This window comes from Eucalyptus grandis, chromosome 5 (assembly GCF_016545825.1).
Source record: "Eucalyptus grandis isolate ANBG69807.140 chromosome 5, ASM1654582v1, whole genome shotgun sequence".
Lineage (NCBI taxonomy): Eukaryota > Viridiplantae > Streptophyta > Magnoliopsida > Myrtales > Myrtaceae > Eucalyptus > Eucalyptus grandis.
In genome coordinates this window covers 3,268,186-3,288,235 of record NC_052616.1, presented here as the reverse complement: position 1 = coordinate 3,288,235, position 20,050 = coordinate 3,268,186, and the positions used below count along the sequence as shown (strand labels likewise).

At 40.2% G+C, this 20,050-nt stretch overlaps 2 protein-coding genes across 2 annotated transcripts; both read right to left on the bottom strand.

Moving 5' to 3' along the window:
• Positions 1–2,938: 2,938 nt before the first annotated feature.
• LOC104422296 (phytosulfokine receptor 1) lies at positions 2,939–5,742 on the bottom strand. Its single transcript, XM_039312512.1, has one exon. It carries the CDS (start codon positions 5,108–5,110, stop codon positions 3,134–3,136), a length of 1,977 nt encoding a protein of 658 aa, XP_039168446.1. The 5' UTR covers positions 5,111–5,742; the 3' UTR covers positions 2,939–3,133.
• Positions 5,743–12,512: 6,770 nt separating this feature from the next.
• LOC104422297 lies at positions 12,513–13,380 on the bottom strand. Its single transcript, XM_010034578.3, has one exon. The coding sequence runs from the start codon at positions 13,178–13,180 to the stop codon at positions 12,785–12,787; it is 396 nt and encodes a 131-aa protein (XP_010032880.1). The 5' UTR covers positions 13,181–13,380; the 3' UTR covers positions 12,513–12,784.
• Positions 13,381–20,050: the final 6,670 nt, after the last annotated feature.

Genomic DNA, 20,050 nt, shown 5'->3' with positions numbered 1-20,050 from the left:
AAAAAGATGTGAAGACTTTTGTGCCAGCATTTTACTTTTTGTGAAAGTTTCAAGACTTCGGCGAGGGCCAACAACCGTCACCAGCCCTGAGCGAGGCCTCATCGGCCCTCGCTTGGGGTCAGTGAGGAGGGTGCCCGGATCTGGCGCATCGGCCCTCGCAGGGGGCTGGCGGCCGTCACCCGCTCTGGGTGAGTCGTCGCCGACCCTCGCAGGGGGACGACAAGGCCTCACATAGGGCGGGCGACGATCGTTAGCCCTCGCTTGGGGCCGGTGAGGCCTCGCCCTTACCGGGCGAAGGCCAGCCACCCTCGCCCAGGGCCAGCGACCGTCGCCCGGCCCCTCCGACGATGGGCGGTGGCGGCGGCAACGGCGGTGGCGACGGGGAGAGGAGCCATTTTTTTTTAAACAATTTTTATAAATAATTTTTTTTTTTTTTTTCTTTTTTTAATTTTTGGTGAAAATAAGATAAAATGAATAAATCTAATTTTTTTTGTTTTTAAATCTAATTTTTTTAAAATGTAAAAAATAATTAAAAAAATCCATGCGAAAATTAAAAAATTGAATTAAAATGCCACGTCAGCATTTTTAACGGAAAATGCTAACAGCGTCGATTTTAGGACTCGATTGAAACATTTTGACAAGTTTTAGAACTTAATTGCACTTTTTGCAAATTTTAGGTCGAGTGGAGAAATCTGTGTGATATTTTTCCTGTGAAAAGGAACTTTTCTTAAAGTGGCAGCAATTTTTCTTTATGTGGGAAGTGATTTGGTGTTGCTAACTTATGTTATAGAGTAAATAAGTGCCGATTCAGTAACGGTTACAGAACCATAGAAAAACTAGCCGATATTCATATGGTTGAAAATACTTTGAACATGGGTAAGTTGTTATCTTGAAGTAGATTTCGAGGTTGTAGAAGAAAAACCAAGAAAACCTATGAAGAAAAGGCCCATGGAGAAGCACCACAAGCCGAATGTTGGGTACTTGCTCTTACTGAAAATTGGAAATAAAAGAGTTTGGAGTTGTGGTTGGTCTGTGGCTTTAATGAAACCCGTGAACATGCCTGATGGAAATGTGACCAGAAAAGCTCACCTGTGCAGCTGTAATACCAGACACTTCAAGAACTGTTCCTCCCTTAATCAATTTGTTGGGCAAATCAACTTGGTTGGTACGTAGCTTTTCTATTTCCACTATTGGCCACTGCACCAACTGTTTTCCAGATTTGTCTAGCCAAAGGGTCCTTGGAATTGCCTGCCACACAAACATTAGTGACCTCAAAACTTGCATTGGCCCCTTAACATAATGAGCGCAACTTCACCTAATTTAAGTGAACCTAACATTGGATTTTTACCGATTCGCTTGTCTTAAAACAATAATGATAAGAATAAAAATAAAATATTTTACCTGGACTCCGGACCATCCTTTCTTGATATCATCGTCCACACTGGACGACTCGTTGATCCAAGCCCACAAGATCCGCCGGTTGTTCTTGCTATCGAAGAAGGTCTTGGAAGCGTAAAACTTGCCATAATCATATCTCAACCCCGAGTCACTCTCTACTGATCCCTCGTCGGGAACGTACTTATCCGTGCTGGAGTTGTAAGTCCCGATGGTGTAGTGATCATGCTTAGTGTCATCCAAGCTCACCTTGAGCACATGCTTAACATTTGGTCCATTACTTGAGGTGTCCAAGCCAACAGGGACTTGAGCAGAGATTGGGAAAAATCTGGGCACTCCCACATCCCAGTGTTCTCAGCAGAGTGAAGTGGGCGTTGAGCCTGGGTCCAGTGAACAAAGTCTTTGCTTCTGTACAAAAGGGCCATTCCCATCCTGTCTCGTTTGCTCCCAATGATGACCCTCCACCGCCCATCACGGCCCACCCAAGCGGTGGTGGGGTCTCTGCAGTGATGGTTATTTGTTTGTGTAAAGCCTATATAAAGGTTATGGCGTCAGTTTTTATGGGTGTGGTTCTGCAGACAGTTCCTCTGTTTTTGTGTATTATCTCTTCTGTTCTCCTCTGTTTTTAACGCTACTCTTGTGCATATCTGCATCTCCTCTGTTTTTTTTAACAAAAAGAGCTGTTTCATACAATTTTTTGCTGAAGCTCTTGAAGGCGGCCAGGATGCGTCTTCTTCTTCAAGAATGGAACTGGCCAAGAGATTGGGGATTCGAATGGACGAAATGACGCCGACTGAAATGGCGGGCCTTTGGTGCCTAAAGTCCACATCGGCAAGAGACTTGCACGTAATATACATGGGGATTCGCTTAACGGGGTCAAATTTATCGATTTTTTATGAGATAAATAAATTCGGCAAAAATTTAACGGCTAAAGTTGGTGCTAGAGAATTGGGCTGTAAATTGCCAAATATACCAACATGGCAACAAAATAGTAAGTTACAATTTATTTTATTTTATTTTTTTAAGTTTTTCATCAACACGTCTTAAGATGACTATAAAATCTCATTGTCATACGTAAAAAAGAATCACCAATCCTAGTTGTTCCCAATGCACATCCTATAGCCATTCCAAATGCAAGTCCAATGGTCATTCCAAGGTTCCTATCACTCATGGATCCATGATGATTTTGACTATGATCAGTAGATCCAGGATAACTTTGACTCACCAAGCAGGGGGAAGCATGATCACCACATGGTTTGGTTCCTTCAAAATTGAATTCGGAAAGGTTGGGAATCGGCCCCCGTTAGGAATTGGTCCAGACAAATTGTTATATGCCACACTGAACTTGGACAGAAAGTTGAGACAAACTAATGAAAAAGGTATACCTCCCGACAGATTGTTGTAAGACAAATCAAGAGTCTCTAGGCTAGTCATTCAAAAAAAAAACTGTCGGGAATCGAACCTGATAAGAAGTTATTCCTCAGATCCAAGATATGGACCTTTTTTAAATTCCCGAACTCGGGCCAGATTGACCCATTGAGAAAGTCGCATTCGAGTGCCACAGTCGGTGGAAAGCTCGTAACTTGATTGTACTGCGGCCCCCTTACGCTCACATTCCTCTTCATGAAGAGTGGGAAATCAGGAGAAAGTTCAGCCATTGACAGATTTCTGTTGATGAAGCCAGGCAATCCTGTAATCTCTTTTGGGATCTCGCCCACAATTTTCTTTTGAAGTTTTATTAACATGACTTAGGATGATTACAAAATCTCGTTATCACACGTAAACACGAATCACTGATCCTAGTTGCTCCCAATGTAATTTCAATGGCCATTCCGAATGCAAGTCCAATGATCATTCCAAGGTTTCTATCGCTCATGGCATGATCAGAAGATTTAGAATGATTTTGACTATAATTGGCTGATCCAGGATGACTGTGATTCGCTGGGCAAGGAGCACAATGATCACCACACAGTTTGGTTCCTTCAAAACTCGAACTGGGAAAGGTCGAGAATTGACCCCCTGTAGGAATTGGCCCGGACAAATTGTTATATGCAACACTAAACTTGGACAGAAAGGTGAGGCGCACTAACGAGAAAGGTATACTTCCAGACAGATTGTTGTAAGACAGATTGAGCGTCTCTAGGTTAGTCATTTCGGATAAACTGTCCGGAATCGAACCTGATAAGAAGTTATTGCTAAGAACCAAGATACGGACATCTTTCAAATTCCTGAACTCCGGCCAGATTGATCCGTCAAGAGAGTTGCCTCCGAGATCCACAGTCGATGGAAAGTTTGTAAATCGTTTGTACTTCAGCACCCCCGAGTTCATATTCCTTGGCCGGAATATTGGAAAAACGTGAGAAGGTACCGATATTGACATATTCCTGTGGATGAGGGCAGGCAATCCGGTTATCACTTTTGGGATCTCGCCCACGAACGAGTTCTTTGATAAGTCCAGATAAAAGAGAGATTGGAAGTCGCCGATCCACGATGGGATCGTTCCACCCAATCTGTTCCCGGACAAATCCAGCAACTGCAAACGGGTGCATCCACGTACCCACTGGGGCATGGAACCCCTCAGTCGACTACGCGCCATCATAAGAACCTCAAGCTTTGGAAAACTCAAACTTGCATCGCCAGGCAATTCTTCATCAAAGTAATTTAGAGTGAGAACCAACACTGTCAAATTGCTGCAGTGCTGAAGGATCCCGAGTGCAGATGATATGTTCGATAGGCTCATATTCGATATCGACAGGTAAGCGAGGCTGGAGAAGTTCTTGAAGCTTTGAGGTATCGGGGTTGTGAACTTGTTTCGTGCAAGGTTCACTTTCTGCAGCCGCCGGCAATTGGGCAAATCCTCAGGGAAAGGACCCCCGAAATTGTTGGAACCTAAATCCAGAATCTCCAGACTGCTCAATGACGAACAGTTAAGACCTATCCTACCAGTCAGCGAGTTGTTCCACAAAGTGAGAACCCTGAGCGATGGCAAATTGGACAAGGAAGACGGGATGGGGCCCGTGAAGCAATTGGCATGAGCTATGAAGTACTGCAGCTTCTTCATCTTCTGAAACACATCCGGAATTGACCCCGTGAATCCGTTTGTTGACATTTTCAGCTGAACCAGTTCCGTGAGATTTCCGATCCTGAGATCGAGCGGCCCAGAAAACGAGTTTTCCTGGAGGCTCAATTGGACCAACTGACCCAGAGTGAGGATATCTTCACTGATCCCGCCCGTGAGACTATTCTTGGCCAGAGAGAGGTTCTGCAATGAGCTACAATTGCCGAGTCCTGGCGGGATAACATCAGAGAAACAATTGAAAGCCAGATTAAGCACCTGAATGCCAGTCGAGTTTGCACAGATCCACACGGGCAGAGACCCATTGAAAGAGTTCTTAGAGATGTCGAAAACACGGAGCGAGGGCAAACTGGCACTTTTGGGGACTGGTCCTGAGAATTTGTTGCAGCTGAGATTGAGGACCTGCAAATTAGGGAGATGGAGAAGCGATTCAGGGAGTGTACTCCTGAGGAAAGAGAGATTGAGGAATTTCAGCTGATCCAACTTGCCAAATGAGTCCGGGAGGTTGCCCGCAAGCTTCTTGCTTGTGAGGACCAACTCAACCACTCTGCCCGAACTGGAGGGACGGTCTCTCGGGCCAAGAAAAGATGAAGACTCGCACACTACGCCCCAGCCAGTCACAGCAATTGGCGGACACATTGAGTCCCCAGCCGTCGACTGGGGACTCAGAGTTGCTCATCAAGTCTAGCAATGCTTCGGAATCACTCGAATTGCATACAAGGTCCTCTAGAGAGTGCAGGACCCGCGCTTGGAGGCATAGCCAAGTGACGGCAACGACCACCCACAGCAAATGTCGAACACCCATATGAAGAAACAGAGCACCCGAAAGAGAACCCCAAAATGATTGATCGCAGAAACGGTACGAGACGGTAACAGTGGAAAAGGGCCACGGATGAATTAAGCGATGGAGAGACCTATCTTGAGAAGGATCAAGATTAGCGAATCGCGAGAGCAAATCAAAGTGGGGGTGTCTCTTCTGCTTCCTTTTATGGCTTTCTTTCTTGCTTACTGTGAACAAAAGAGATAAGAATGAAGAAAAGAGGGGTTGTGGAGGGAGAAGTGGACTGGAGAGAGAGAGAGATTGTGCGCTTTCACCTCAACGCACTTGCTAGGTGCGAATCCAACCCAACATGCTGTTCCTCCTCGCCACTTTCAGACACAGAGAGAGGATGCAGACGATGGAGGAAGCGAGATGGACAGAGCTAAGCATTCGTTCGCGAAGGTGGTGCTCAACTGGAAGGAAGAGGAGGAGGAGGGTGAGGAGCGAGAAACCGCAGAGCCCCCGAGAGAGAGGTGTAATATTGTGGTACTTCCTCCGTTGACATCTCATGAAGGTCTTTCTGCTGACAATACAAACAGGAACATTCGTTAACCTTGCCGTGACATTTGTATTTGAAAAAAAAGCACGTGAAAATTGATTCGATTTGATCGAGTTGAGGAATGAAAGTATTATGGAATATTTTACGATGGCGATCAAAACGTGCTATATCGCCCCCATTTAGCTGCCTCCAAGTTAGACTCTGCACTCGGAACACTTTTAGTGCTGTGGGGTGGCGATCACTCTTTTCTCAGAAGAACTTCACATCTATACAAGATGATTGGACGACCATTGTATCGTGAACCGACAATTATTTTAAATTAGGACGCCACGGAGTTAGTCTTCCTTTCTGCTTAAAAAATTTATATTTGGTCTAAAAAGGTGGTGTTTGTTTCCTGAATTCATGAATTTACAGAGTTCAGTTTCTTTACGTCTTGATGCAATGGTTTGTTGCGCTTCAATAATCAAAACAGCCATGACAAGGAGCTTAAGCATATTTTCAAATGTGAATGCAAGAGGAAATGAACTTCGATGGTTTAAGAATCGTCGCATCGATAACTAGAACTATTCATCTATTGATTCCAACATCTGGTCTCATGTATCGTCGTAAAAATCAGCTTTAGGATCAACAAAGAAGTCCTTTGCGCTGCCCGATTATGACAACACAGACGATGAATTATGAGAGACGATGAAAAACTTAGAGAGGAGAAAAGCGAAACCTCATCTATTGATCGACAAGGAAAAAGAGGAAGATGCCGGAGCTGTTCAGGTTTCCTTTTCTGTATTCGTGAGTGTGTTCAGTGTTCCGCAAACACATTAGTGAACTTGTTTCGAAGCCAAAACAATCCAAGTAAACGATACATAGTCAGCTAGAACAACTGAGTTTGAGAAATGATGTAGACAAAAAAGACTCCGCAGCCATAAAACTTCCTTTGTTTTCCTGCATCTACATCAGTGTCCGTTTCAACCTTCATTTGCTCTTTCTCGGCGACCTACTTGAGTCTAAATAAATTTTTTTGCTGACATCAATAAATCATGTGGTTGAGCTGACCCTACTTGCTGATTCCCTGTACTAAGGAGGAGATATATGGATCTCTGTTTCGTTCTGTTTTTCGAGGGGATGTTTCAGTCTGGGTTGTATTCTAGTTTCTTGTTTGAATTGATTGCTCTCAATTTTCTTACACTCGTTGATTGCTTCCTGATGATTGGTAGCAAAATTTGTGCTGGAAAAGTGGATCGAGGTTCGTCAATCTCCTCATGAAAGGGATTGGGCTCCTGGTTCGATTCGGGTTCAGCAGGAGTGATGGTTTGGGGCAGTTCGCTCCTCCGGAGGCTCATCTCTTCGTTAAGGTGTGAGAAACAAGCGGCCTTGTTTTGCACTATTGTTATGGCTGAGTGAGTTAATGTTGTTTTGCATCTTGATGCGACCTGAATCCAGGAATCACTAAATAACGAAAGGAAAAAACATGCTCAAACTCCATGTTCAGTTATATGTTTTTGATGGATTTGGGCTTTTGACTCGAAACTGAACGGAATCGTACCGTTTCTTTTACTTACATACCTCAACCGAAAAGACTCGAATTTTTTTGTTCGGTTTGGGTTCGAATTTGGTTTGGTCTAGGGGTGTCAATTCCCGAACCGAAAACCGAACCGAACCGAACCGAAAAATTCGGTTTTTTCGGTTCGGTTTTCATTCGGTTCGGTTTTCATTAAAAACCGAAAATTTTCGTTCGGTTCGGTTCGGTTCGGTTCGGTTCGGTTTTTATCGGTTAACCGAACCGAACCGAACCAACAAGTAAAAATGGAGAAATCTAAGTTTAACAGAAAAAAAAAAAAAAAAAAACCGAAAACCAAAGGCTAAAAACCGAAAACCGAAAAACCGAACCGAACCGAACCGAACCGAACCGAAATTTCGGTTCGGTTCATATTCGGTTCGGTTCGGTTTCGGTTCGGTTCGGAAGATTTTCTAACGGTTCGGTTCGGTTCGGTTTTCAAAAACCGAACCGAACCGAACCGTTTACACCCCTAGTTTGGTCAATTCTTTTTTACAATCTGCGGGGAGTTGGTTGCAGCCTCACGAACGGAGATGGATAGGGGGTCATCATCGGCAGTAGAGCTGGGGAGAAGTCCTCATGGTGGGAGGCGGTGGCGGTGACGGCGACAGCGGCCAGAAGCGGTGGTGGATGAGCTAAGCCTTGAGTTGGTCTGAGAGTTTCGGAAGGGCTGAGATTTTGTTATTTGGTTCTAAGCATTCTCGGAAAGGAAATGACAAACTTGGGAATGAGAAAAATGAACGGTTCAGTAAAATCAGCGTGTAAAAGGAGTCTGTAAAGCTAAAACTCAAGGTGCAAAAAAATGTATTTCTAAATAGAATTAATACCACTTACGACCAAAAAAACAAATAGAATTAATAGCACAAAAAACTCTAATCTTGTACGTCCGTCATAAATTTACCCCTAACTAATTTTTTGATCACAAAAAACTTTCAAACTGATATGTTTATTACAAATTTACCTTAAACTAATTTTTTTAATCACAAAAATCCCAAATCAATATATCGTAATAAATTTACTTTCCATTAGTTTCCGTTAAATTAAATTAATATTGCGAAAAATCACAATCTAATATATAAATTTTTCACTAATATACCAGTTTAGGGTTTTTGATAATTAAAAAATTGGTTTGGAATATATTTGTTGTGAATGAACCAATTTGATGTTTTTATAATATTAATCCCTCTAAATTTAGAGATAAGAAAATTGTTAGGTGAGAAAAAATGTTAGGCAATTTTTCGGCATTCTCCTTATAATCTTGCTCTAAATAAGACACCGAAACTTTTGAATTTTGGGTTGGTTGAGAATTCAATTCGGAATTTATCTCAGTTCCTATTCTGAAGTGCTAGAGTCCAATCTTTATTCTTGGGTTGAGGTTTGAAATATATTTAAAGCGTGTGGACTAAGATTACGTAATGAACCCTACAAAAAAAAAAGTACTGCCACGTCAAACCAAAATGACTTTAATAAATTTGAGCTGTCCAATTTGCTTTTTGTTGAAGTGTTCGAGGGGCTAAACTTTACCTAAGTTTACAGGATCCTAAATTTGGAAGATCGCTGTTCTATTAAAGGCATCAACTTCATACATCGCATGCTGATTTAGACTACTAACTGATATATCAATTTGGGATATTTTATAGTCAAAAAATTAATTAAGAATAAAATTATTACAAGTATACTAGTTTGAGATTTTATCTTCCTAAATATATAGATAAAAAAAATTGTTAGTGAAAAAAAAATGTTAAATACGTTTTCGGCATTCCCCTTGTAATCTTGTTCCAAATTAAACGCCGATACTTTTGAATGTTGGGTTGGTTAAGAACTCACTTTTGGATTTTATCATAATGCCCATTCCAAAGTGCCAGAGTCCAATTTTAATCTCGGGTTGAGGTTTCAGATATATTCAAAGCCTGTGGACTAAGATTACATAATGATAAGCATGCCCTTGAAAAAAATGCTGCCACTTCAAACCAAAATGAATCTAATAAATTTGAACCGTCCAATTTGCTTGCTGTTGAAGTGTTCGAGAGGTTTACTTTTTGTAAGATTACAGGATCCTGACTTTGGAGAATCGCTATTCTTACGAAGGCATCAACTTCATATATCACGTGTTGATTTGGACTACTTACAATATGTGCCTAATCACATATCCAACTTTCTCAAATTAAAATTTTTATGTGATTTTTGTCTTATCTTTTTTTTCCTGGGTATGAATAACTAAAATCTTCCGTTTTGACTAATCATTACAGAGACAAGTAAATCGTTAAGTTCACGTACATCAAAGAAAATGTGTTACTAGAGTCTAGAATGATGGCATATGGTCATATTTGTGCCAGGGTTATCCAAAATCAAACTTAGAAGAACTCTCTTGCGCACATACCCATCGATGCCGTGGGTGGCAGTCGTTGCCATCACCCCCATCGTTATAGACTCGGAACGGGGAAAACAAAGTGAATTACTCTCCATCAATTCTAAATGGCTTATTCGCGATTAAAGTCGCACTTTTGGAAAAGCAAAAGGGAAAGATCACCGAAATCGAAAGTGAAGACTGTGATGCAACAGGTTCCACTTTTTGCATGTAGAAAAGCTTCGCGGTGCGAGAGCTCAAATCATCTAACCTCTGATCCTGCTAATAACCCTGCTAATATGACCTGACCGTTATTTAATAAGAGATTTTGAAGACCATAACTAAAGAAATATTGAAATGTAAATTTATGGCGTATAGTTATTTTATTACGGAATGACGAGGTCAAGGAACATTGAACTCGGAAATCTTTTTATAGTTCTTTTTATGGCATTAAAAGTGTTTTCTCTTATTATACTTCCGGCCAAATCCCAAAGATAATGCGTAGGTTACACACAAAACATAAATATCCTCACTTTTCAAATGACCCCAGGAGGCAAATGACTCATTTACTCAAGGAATAAAATAACCCATCATTAAGTTTTTTGTCCCTAAAAATTGGTAGATTCAGTCGAAATCATCAATTTGGAACACTATGGGGGCTGCATGTTTTCATTTCTTTTTTCTGTTTAAGAATAGATTTTTGTTTTTTTTTTTCCGGGAACAAAAAAAGAAGCAAATGCGTTTGTTTGCGTTTTTGTTCAAAATCTGTTTTTTTGTTCCCGAAACAAAAAAAGAATAGAAATGAGAAACAAAAAAAAATTGTTTTTTGTTCCAGAAACACTTTTGAATAAACCCTTCTCTCTCTTCTCTTTTCTTCTTCTTTTCTTCTTCTTTTTTTTGGCCGATCGCCGGCCTTAGCCATGGCCGTCGAGGGCCAGCGACGCCGTCGAGGGTCGGCGACCTCGCCGACCCCCAAGGCTCGGCCTCGCCTTGGCGGGAGGCCAAGCTCACCGATGCGGGCAAGGCGAGGCTCAACCTCCCCTTGGCCGGGCGAGCTCAAGCTCGCCCGGATCCGGCGAGGCCGAGCCTCGCCGGGGCCGGCGACGCTCGGCCTAGCGGGATCTAGGCGAGGCCAAGCCCGCCCGGCCAAGGTAGGTCGAGCCTCACCCAACCACGTGAGGCTCGGCCTCGCCGGGGGCCGGTGATCCTCGCGGTGGCTAGGCGAGGCTGCCCGGCCCCGTCGGCCCCGGTCGCCAAAAGGCGGCGACCAGCCAAAAGAGGAAAAAAAAAAGAAAGGAAAAATAAAATAAAAATATTAAAAAATTAAAAGAAACAAAAAAAAGAATATAAATTTACCAAACCTATTTCTATTTATTTTTATTTCGAAACAAGTTTACCAAACGTGTCTTTTGGTAAAAATTTGTTCCTCGGAACGAAATAGTTTTTTTTTTTTTTTTTTTTTTTCTCCCTAGAATAATTTTTGAACAAAAACGTTACCAAACACGCCTATCTTTTGGTTTGGGATGAAAGAGAACACAGTTTTTTTTTTTTTGTCTTGGAGGAACCGCTTTGACCAACAGGCCACAACGTAAACCCCCAGGTGACGCTAGTGGGAAAACCACCACCCCGACACCACGCGGCAATCACCTAATAACCCACTAGCCCCTTTGCAACTTGCGTTGCAAGGGCTTCGAACTCCTGACCTTCTTTCAAATGACTGAAGCCTACCTAGTGGAGCCACCACAGCCGATGGTTGAAAGAGAACATAGTTCACTAATCATTACTCCCTCAATTTGGGGCGACTCTTTTTCTTTTCTTTTTTTCTATTTTCTCATTAAAACATATAACTTTTTTTATTAAAAAAAACTAAAACAATAATCAATATCGTTTGAAATTCTTGGTATATGCCATCGTTTCATTTTGCGGATGTGTTTATCATACGCGTCCGCTGTTACTTTTTTTTTTTTTTTGTAGGCAACTATTTTTTTCTTTTATCTTTTAGAATTTGCCACTGTGAAAATATCACTTTTCAATGATACTTGAGGCATAGATAAAGGAAAACATTTTCTATTTAAATCATTCTGAAAAAATGATTAATTTTTATTTATTTGATAATTTAGAAAAAGTGATTGTTTTCTTTTTCTCCAATTTAAACTTATTGCTTTTAATTTATGAAAAATATTTTCCGTAAATCAATTAATTTTCTATCATCCAAACACAAAAAATCGAAAAAAAAATCAATTTTTTTAAAAATAAATGGACCTAAATTGTTAAATTTCAAACAGATGTTTCTTGCAAAATTGGAAACATGGATTTGCCTGTTTTAGGGGGAAAATAGCAGATGGAGAGTGCTTGTGAGGGTGACAAAGCCATTGCCTTCTCATATTTCTCATCTTACTACTATGTAAAAGAAGGTTTTAAATATGCATGGTGTTTCCCCGCCGTTGTTGGAGATCGAACCCAAGACCTCAAAACGTTCGAACCAAGAAAGAAAGAGATCCAAAAACTCAGAGTCATCACCCAAACACCTGACCAGACTCGGACTACACGTGATCAAGAGCCTGGCAGTCAAAACACAATCAAAATGAGCCGGGCCTCATGATCAATATCCAATTTGCCTAGCTCAAGATCTTGGGCCGGTCCAGTACTGCCCAACGATCAACTCTATGCGAAATGTTTAAAGTCCATGAATCATCAGTATGAAGTCCGGAAAAATCAAGAAGGCGAAGACCGGTCAATGATTAATTAAGCTGATGTTCATAGCCCTTCTTAGCCTCTCCCTTCCGAGCTTACGATCAAAAGAAAGTTACGATGAACTCCACCTGATTAATCATGCTGATCACCGATTAATTAAGACAAGAAACTCAGAAAGACACGCTTCGTAGTATATACTTATCTTCCCCAAACCGAACCAGACCACAATTTACACAGACTACAGAAGATCAGATCTGAGGAAGCATGGCTTGTAAACTTACAAAAAATCTAACAAGCCCGCACTCCTCACTACTACACTCGCACGATTGATCTCTCCTCGCTAATTACGATCATGATACATACACAAGAACACGCTGATATACTTGAAACCCGACTCTTAATCACTTAGACAAGAGAGGGAACCAGCGCTCCTGCAGCGAGGACTGGTAGGACACCATGAAGATCAGGAACACCAGCACCGCCGCGACGCCCCACGGCGACCCGCCGGCGCGGTGGAGCGAGTCCTGCTCGGGCATGGCCAGGAAGAAGGGCACCCGGTTCCGGTCCGCCTCGTTCGAGAGGAAGTGGACGAGGAGGAGCAGGACGACGGGGCAGAGCATGAGGAAGAGCTTGAGCTGGGACATCATGTCCTCGACCACCGACTCGTAGTTGATGTACCACGAGAAGCCCAGCACCAGGAAGAGGACGCCGACGAAGAAGCAGAGGTGCAAGGGCGGGAGGGAGAGGTAGTCGGCGTAGTAGGAGTAGTAGCCGTTGTTGCCGTAGTATCGCGCCATTGGAGAGGGACCCTTTGAAGCTCTAAGCTAGAACTGAAGAAAGACACAGAGAGCTCTCTTCCTTTCGTGTTGGATTTGAAGTGGTGAGCGTTTATGCTTCTTGATGCAGTCAATGAGCGAGAAGATTCAAGAACGTCTCGTCTATTTATGGAGAGAGAGAGAGGGAGGGAGAGAGTTTTAAAGTTGAAAACTTAGCGAGTTTGACGGGGCGTCAAGGAGAGCTTTACTTAACTCATGGGGATTCACTTTTTCGTGGTGATCTACGATCGGGGCGGTGGGATTGCCCTTTTTTCTTTCCTGTGGCCGAAAGATGCGCAGCTGACAGAGAGGCCATGACCAATATCGCAATGCCACGTAACGCCGACCATGAGCCCCCCCGTCTCGTGGGTAAGACAGACAATATTGTATTCCTCATATTATATGACTTTTTTTAGGAAATACAAATGTAAGGTGGGAGAGGCGAGGCAAGGCAAGTGTGAAAATTCAAGGTCTAGTCAGCACAAATGAACCTGGAATGGATAAGAATTGACGTATTTTCAGTTTTTATAGTTAAAGAAAGTCTATTGTAGATTTCAGACGCATGGGAGCATTTATAATTGACAAGGATATGGTGAAAGGATCGAATTATCTCAAATGCACAATAATATTGAAAAAGAAAAATTGCACTGCCCATGAAAATTGAACCAAATACATGAAATTTTTCTACCTAACACCAAGCTAAAGAAAACTTTTTATGAGAGTGATGGTCTAATGTTAGCGAGGCTGAGTCTCCTTATGTATAATCACAAGTTCAAGCAATGTCATTGATAAACATATAGCCAGTCTATATCTTGATGAATTGCTATCTCCTGTGAAATATCTTCCAGCTTGTATCAATTAGAAAGTGGTTACAAACTCATTCATTGATCAAACTTCCATTTTAAGATAAATTGAATCGTTGTAATATCTATAACGAATATGAAACCTTACCACAACACATGAAGGAGTTGCTATGAATAGCCGTTCATCCCCACCCTTTTACCTAATCATAGAGAAATTCCAACTAATGTGACAAAAAAGTTTGGTTGTGTCATAGGAATTTTTGGAAAAGGAGGCGTATGGGTTTTTTTGCAACGGAAAAGCCGTATTATAGGGGAAGTAGCTTGACTACTGGCGAATCCACAGGACCCTAGCACGTGGCCTATATCACTTTGCGGGTACGCTTTTAATCTTCTCCATGACAACGGCAACAGCTTCATAAACCAGAAAACTTTCCTAGATTATTAGGTTATAAATAATATGGGAGGATATGATGAATCCTGGTACAGAAATTATATGAGAATTTGTGCTTTTCCGAGGATTCCGAGCACGGTTTCTCAAAATTCCTACAGTCAATCACGTCTAATACACTCATTCCATTAAAATACCTATAGAATGTGAGCAAAATTGAGTGACAATAAACGTGAAGTCCTTATTTCTTCTTTCCATCTACTATTGTTTTAAAGCTTCTTAATTTACCAAACTAGCCGTTTCTGTTTTTGTTTTTTTTTTCTCAAGAGAAATTAAAAAAAAAAGTATAAAGCCTACTTTGCCTAATCGGCGGAGAATGATGAGACTTTTTTTTTACCAATTGGTTTTAGCGAGCTTCACGAGGGACGCACTAAGTCGGAGCATCAATCATTGGCCTTTTGAAAAAGAGGTACTAATTAATCATTATTGCTTTGATTGGGTGCGTGGTTTAAGGAATGTTTAGCTCCTTATGGATTCGACTGTGGGACATGTTCAAATTATATATATGTCGTAATAAATTTTGCACCGTTGCTCCGTGACTCATCTTATGCCAATACACCATCATATCATCCAATTTCTTTTATACTGAGGCTCCGTTTGTTTTTACTTTTTAGAAAAGTAAGTGATTTGGAGAACAGTTCTTAAAAATGATTATTTGTACCACTTACAAAAATAAATGAATAAAAAAATTTCATCCTCTATATTTTCAATTGATTAATCATTTTAAATGATCATTTTTAGGAATATGTTTTCTAAATCATTTAAATTTGGTGAAACAAACAAAATCTTAGATCAAATAATTCCTTTTTTTTTCAAGGCATGTGTGGGGGCAAACTTGAAGTTTTTTTTCTTTTATTTTTAATTTAGGAAAATTGAGGAAGCTTTCCTAAATAAGTTTCCTCCGTACCCACGAAATAGATCTTAACTGCACGAAATTTTCTATGCCTCATGGAATGAGGAATCAAACGAGTGTTGTGCGCATAATTCACGTACACATTTAACTCTTTGAATCAACGTAATGGAATTGATTTAATTTTAGTTGGTGTCAAAATGAAGATTACCTAAGGATGTATGATCCATCTCAATTACTCTATCTAGAGTAAGATGAACCAATCATGAATTTTCATTGAATACTAAAGATTCGTTTGTCTTAAGAAAAAAATTTATTTCCAAGAAATTATTTTCCTACTTTCTAATTTTTAAATGACGGAAAACTAATCGATTTACAAAAAATGTTTTCCATGATTGAAAAAATAAGCTTAGATTAGGAGAAAGCCGAGTTCTTCTTCTAGTTAGAAGAAAATCACTTTCCTTAAATCACTAAACTGATAAAAACTAACCATTTTTGTTGAAAATAATTTACATAAAAATATTTTTCTTGATTATCAAGTCTTTAGTAAACAAACTCACCCCATTAAACGTTGATAGGAACTGTGACCTCCAATCAATTAGTAAAACACACCCGACCCTTGAAAGCCAGACGGAAGCTGTTGATTCCTACTTTGTTGACATGGATTGATGTGGATAACAATTTGACTGAGCTCATATTCATTTCGGTGCCTAATTTCATGGGCAGACCTAACTGATTAATTTACTATATCTTGTGAATGTTATTGACGAGGTAGGGCTCACAAGGTACAAAGACCTAGGGATGGGTGGCCCGCAAATGGAGGCCAACCCATTCATCCATATCGTAAATGTCAAGGTAAAACCTCCAATATTAGGTATTAGATGTCTATTTCATTGAGTTTTAATGAAGGAAATGTGTTTCTCCTATTTTCTTCTTTCTCTCTCTCTCTCCTATTTCCATTCTTCTCCTTCTTCCTTAGCAATAGCATGTTGCACAATCGGCCATGCTCGACCTTCCGCACCAAACCCGGAACATTGTTTTTCAGGGTTGTAGATGTTGTGGTTGGGATGCTAGATTTAATCACTGAATCTACTCTGTCTCTATCTCTAACGTGTGCGCTTAAGCAATGGTACTTTCATGAGGGTGCCTAAAATCGGAGAAAACATAAAGGGGTCGGTAGCTTCTAGTGTCATTTAGATATGGGCTGCATTTTTTTTGCTCCATCAATTGGTTCGAGAAAACTTCTTTCGACTAGGCTCCTCCTTTGTGGAAGTCGTAAACTTATAATCATGGACATCATACGCATTTATTACGGGGATAGGTGATTAAAAGTTATAAAATTTATTGCAAAAATATAATTAAATTCTAAATTTTTCAAAAAGTACAATCAAGTCTTAAAAATTATTGAATTTATTCAGTAAGTACCTCCGTTAACTCTGTCCAATTTAGCTACAAGAAAAGATAAATGATTGAGTGTCGGTATTTAATCTACTATTAGAATAATTCAAGAATTTAATTGATCTACTATGGTTTACCAACTAAAAATCTTTACCAGATATGGTGAATTATCCCACAAAAAATCAAATAACAAATAATTATAAAGTGTTATGAGTTTCAATCCTTCAAGAATTCGTGAGTCACAATAAGTTGTTATTATCACAATAACCAAAAACTGTTATACTAGTAAAGCCTAAAAAAAATGTCAAATGAACTTTTTCTAATCTTTTCTCGAGACAAATGGCGCTTATGTGGTATTTTGTATTTTGTTCATTTTTTTTAAGAGAGAGACGCCGATCCGACATCTTCTCCTTTGTCAGTCCAGCTTCTTTTGCTTCCTTAGAGCTCGACCTCTTCCATGGGAACGACTTGCGAGCGAAATGCTCCACCGCGTCCGCCGACACCACCTACGTCATCCGATTGAAGTTCAACAGTGCGTTTCGGCTGCTTGGGAACCTTCTCATATGACCTAACGACGGCGCTTTCTCGTCGGAAACTCTATCAATCTCTCCCTCCCTGCGATTGTCCGTAGCTGCACCAGAAGTAGCAGATTTCCTCTTTTTTCTCGCTCTCCATCCTCTTCTCCTTCTCCAAGTTAAATGTGCCTCCTCCAATCAAGAATTCTAAAGCGCAAGAGAAAGCTACAAGCGCTCGATTTTCCAATGTCGTGGTCATCAGTTTTGGTGCCATCGTCGATTACACATCTAGATATAGAAAAAGAAAAAATGAACGCCACGAAGATTGCAGTCGATGATTTCCATCCTAAGTTCGTTCTCAGAGTGGCTCTACACATTAAGAATTCTGAGGAAGCTGGTCAAAAAATCTTTCTCGGAGTCATTCTTAGAGATTTACGTGGGATCATTACAAGCTTGCTACTATGGTTGTTCGTTGTCAACTCGAGCTTGAAGCTCACGGCTTGCTGTGGGCACTCAAGCTCGATTGATCCTCATGGCCACGGAAGAGCTCAAGTGCAAAGGAAGAAGGAGATGTTGAACCAAGGAAAGAAAAGATGCCACATCAGCCTCTCTCTTCAAATAAATAATAAGAATAAAAAAATATTATGTTGGCATCACACATCTTAAGAAACATGAGATTGGAGAGCCTAGAATGTGTCAATTTGACAAATTTAATGATTTAATTATACTTTTTAAATGACTCGGACCTTAATTTATATTTTCTTATTAATTTTAAGACTTTCGGTGTATTTTTATCTTCATTATTGATAACTCGGCATGTTCGAGGTCAACATGAATAAACCCGTCAATCAAAATTATTGTTAGAGAAAGGTTGCTAAAATTTGCATTGCCACATGGATGTTCAAGAAGGGCCTAAACAAATTCCGACATCACATGCCCAAACAAACAAAGCAAAAGCATACACAATACACGTATCATCATTACCTAACTCTGGATTTCATGTGGGCCCGGTCCAGATCTGAGTTCTTGGTATCGAGCCATGTCGATTCAATGGCCGACAGGAAGCGATGGGCCGGACGTCAACAACTCGTCCTTGACTAGTGGTATCCCATGACTTGTGATCAGTTGACCACAAGTCGGCGCTTATTTTTTTATTTTTTAACTTTTTTTTAATAACTTTGTTTCGATTTAAAAAAAAAAATCTGAAGAGAAAGTAATAGGCTACAACGTGTGACTTACAAGAAAAGGGTATTTAGGACTAACGCATTCATAATTTTGTTAATTTGCAACTCTACACATTTGATTAATAAATGAGGAAATCCTTATGAATATAAAAATTGCTACATTGACGACATCTTTTAATAGAATCTGGTTATATTTAAATATATAGACTCAAAAATTTTAATAGAGTAGATTGCGATTCTCGAGAAAACCTCATTTATGTGTAGAGCCAGGTTTCTTGTTTGTTCTCGAGAAAACCTCATTAATCTGGTTATATTTAAATATAAGGTTTCTTGTTTGTTCTAACCAAAACGGAACAATAACAAAAGAATGATGAATGGAGGCAATGCTCATTAACATTCGAATGACCACATTTGAAACTTTTTTGAGACAAGAATAGAATCTATTTATGACTTAAACATCGTGGTCTTCTTTGTGGCTCAACTACAATCATTATGACTAGATCTCCATAATCCTCTCCATTGCTCATCACAACACTCGTTTCGGCCATGAGAGAAGCAATGTTAAGTCCACTTAGCATGACATATATAAGGAAGAATCTCACCTAGTTTGCTCAACATTGGTGAGACGTTTCCCTCCATATCTAAATCCGTCAGTAATGACACCAGCCATGCAAGTTAGGATAAGTCTTCGACAGGCTACGATTAGGTATCAAGTCTAAAAACCATAATCTCGACCCATTCATGACAAGAAATTACTAAATAAAATTGCATTATTTATCGTCGGCCTAAAAATTTCTTCCCCTAACGGGACTAAGGCATTCACATTTTATTTATTTATTTGGAATTGTATGCATTTTATTAGTGAATGAGGAAACCCTTCTACACATAATAAATGATACACCGAAGACATTTTTAATTGAATTGGGTTATATCTAAAAATATAGACTAACAAATCTTGATTCGGTGAGGTCGCAATTCTTGAGGAAACCTCATTTATCATTAGGTCTCTTGTTTGTCCTAACCAAAATAGAATAATGAGAATAGAATAATGAAAAGGGGCAATGGTGATTAGTATTTGAATGATCACATTCGATAACTTTTTTAGGATAAGAACGGAATCTATTTATGACTTAAACATCGCAGTCTTCTTTATGGCTTAGCTACAATCATTGCGACTTGATCTCCACAACCCACTCCACTACGTGTCACAATAACCGCTTTACCATGCGAGAGGCGATGTTAAGGCCACTTAGCATGACATATATGAGGAAGAAACTCACCGAGGTTGCTCAACATTGGTGAGATGTTACCCACCTTATCTAAATCCATTGGTAATGGCACTGGCCATGCAAGTTAGAATAAGTCTTTGGCAGGCTATGATCAAGTGTAGAGTCAAAAAACCCTCATCCCGACCCGTTCATGACAACAAAATACTAAATAGAACTAGGTTATTTATTGTCGGCATAAATATTTCTTTCTCAAATGGGACTGAGGCATTCATAATTATGTTAATTTGCAATTGTATGCATTTGATTAGAGAATGAGAAAACACTTCTACACATAATAAATGCTACACCGAAGACATTTTTAATTGAATTGGGTTATATCTAAAGATATAGACTAATTCGGTGAGGTCGTGACTCTTGAAGAAACC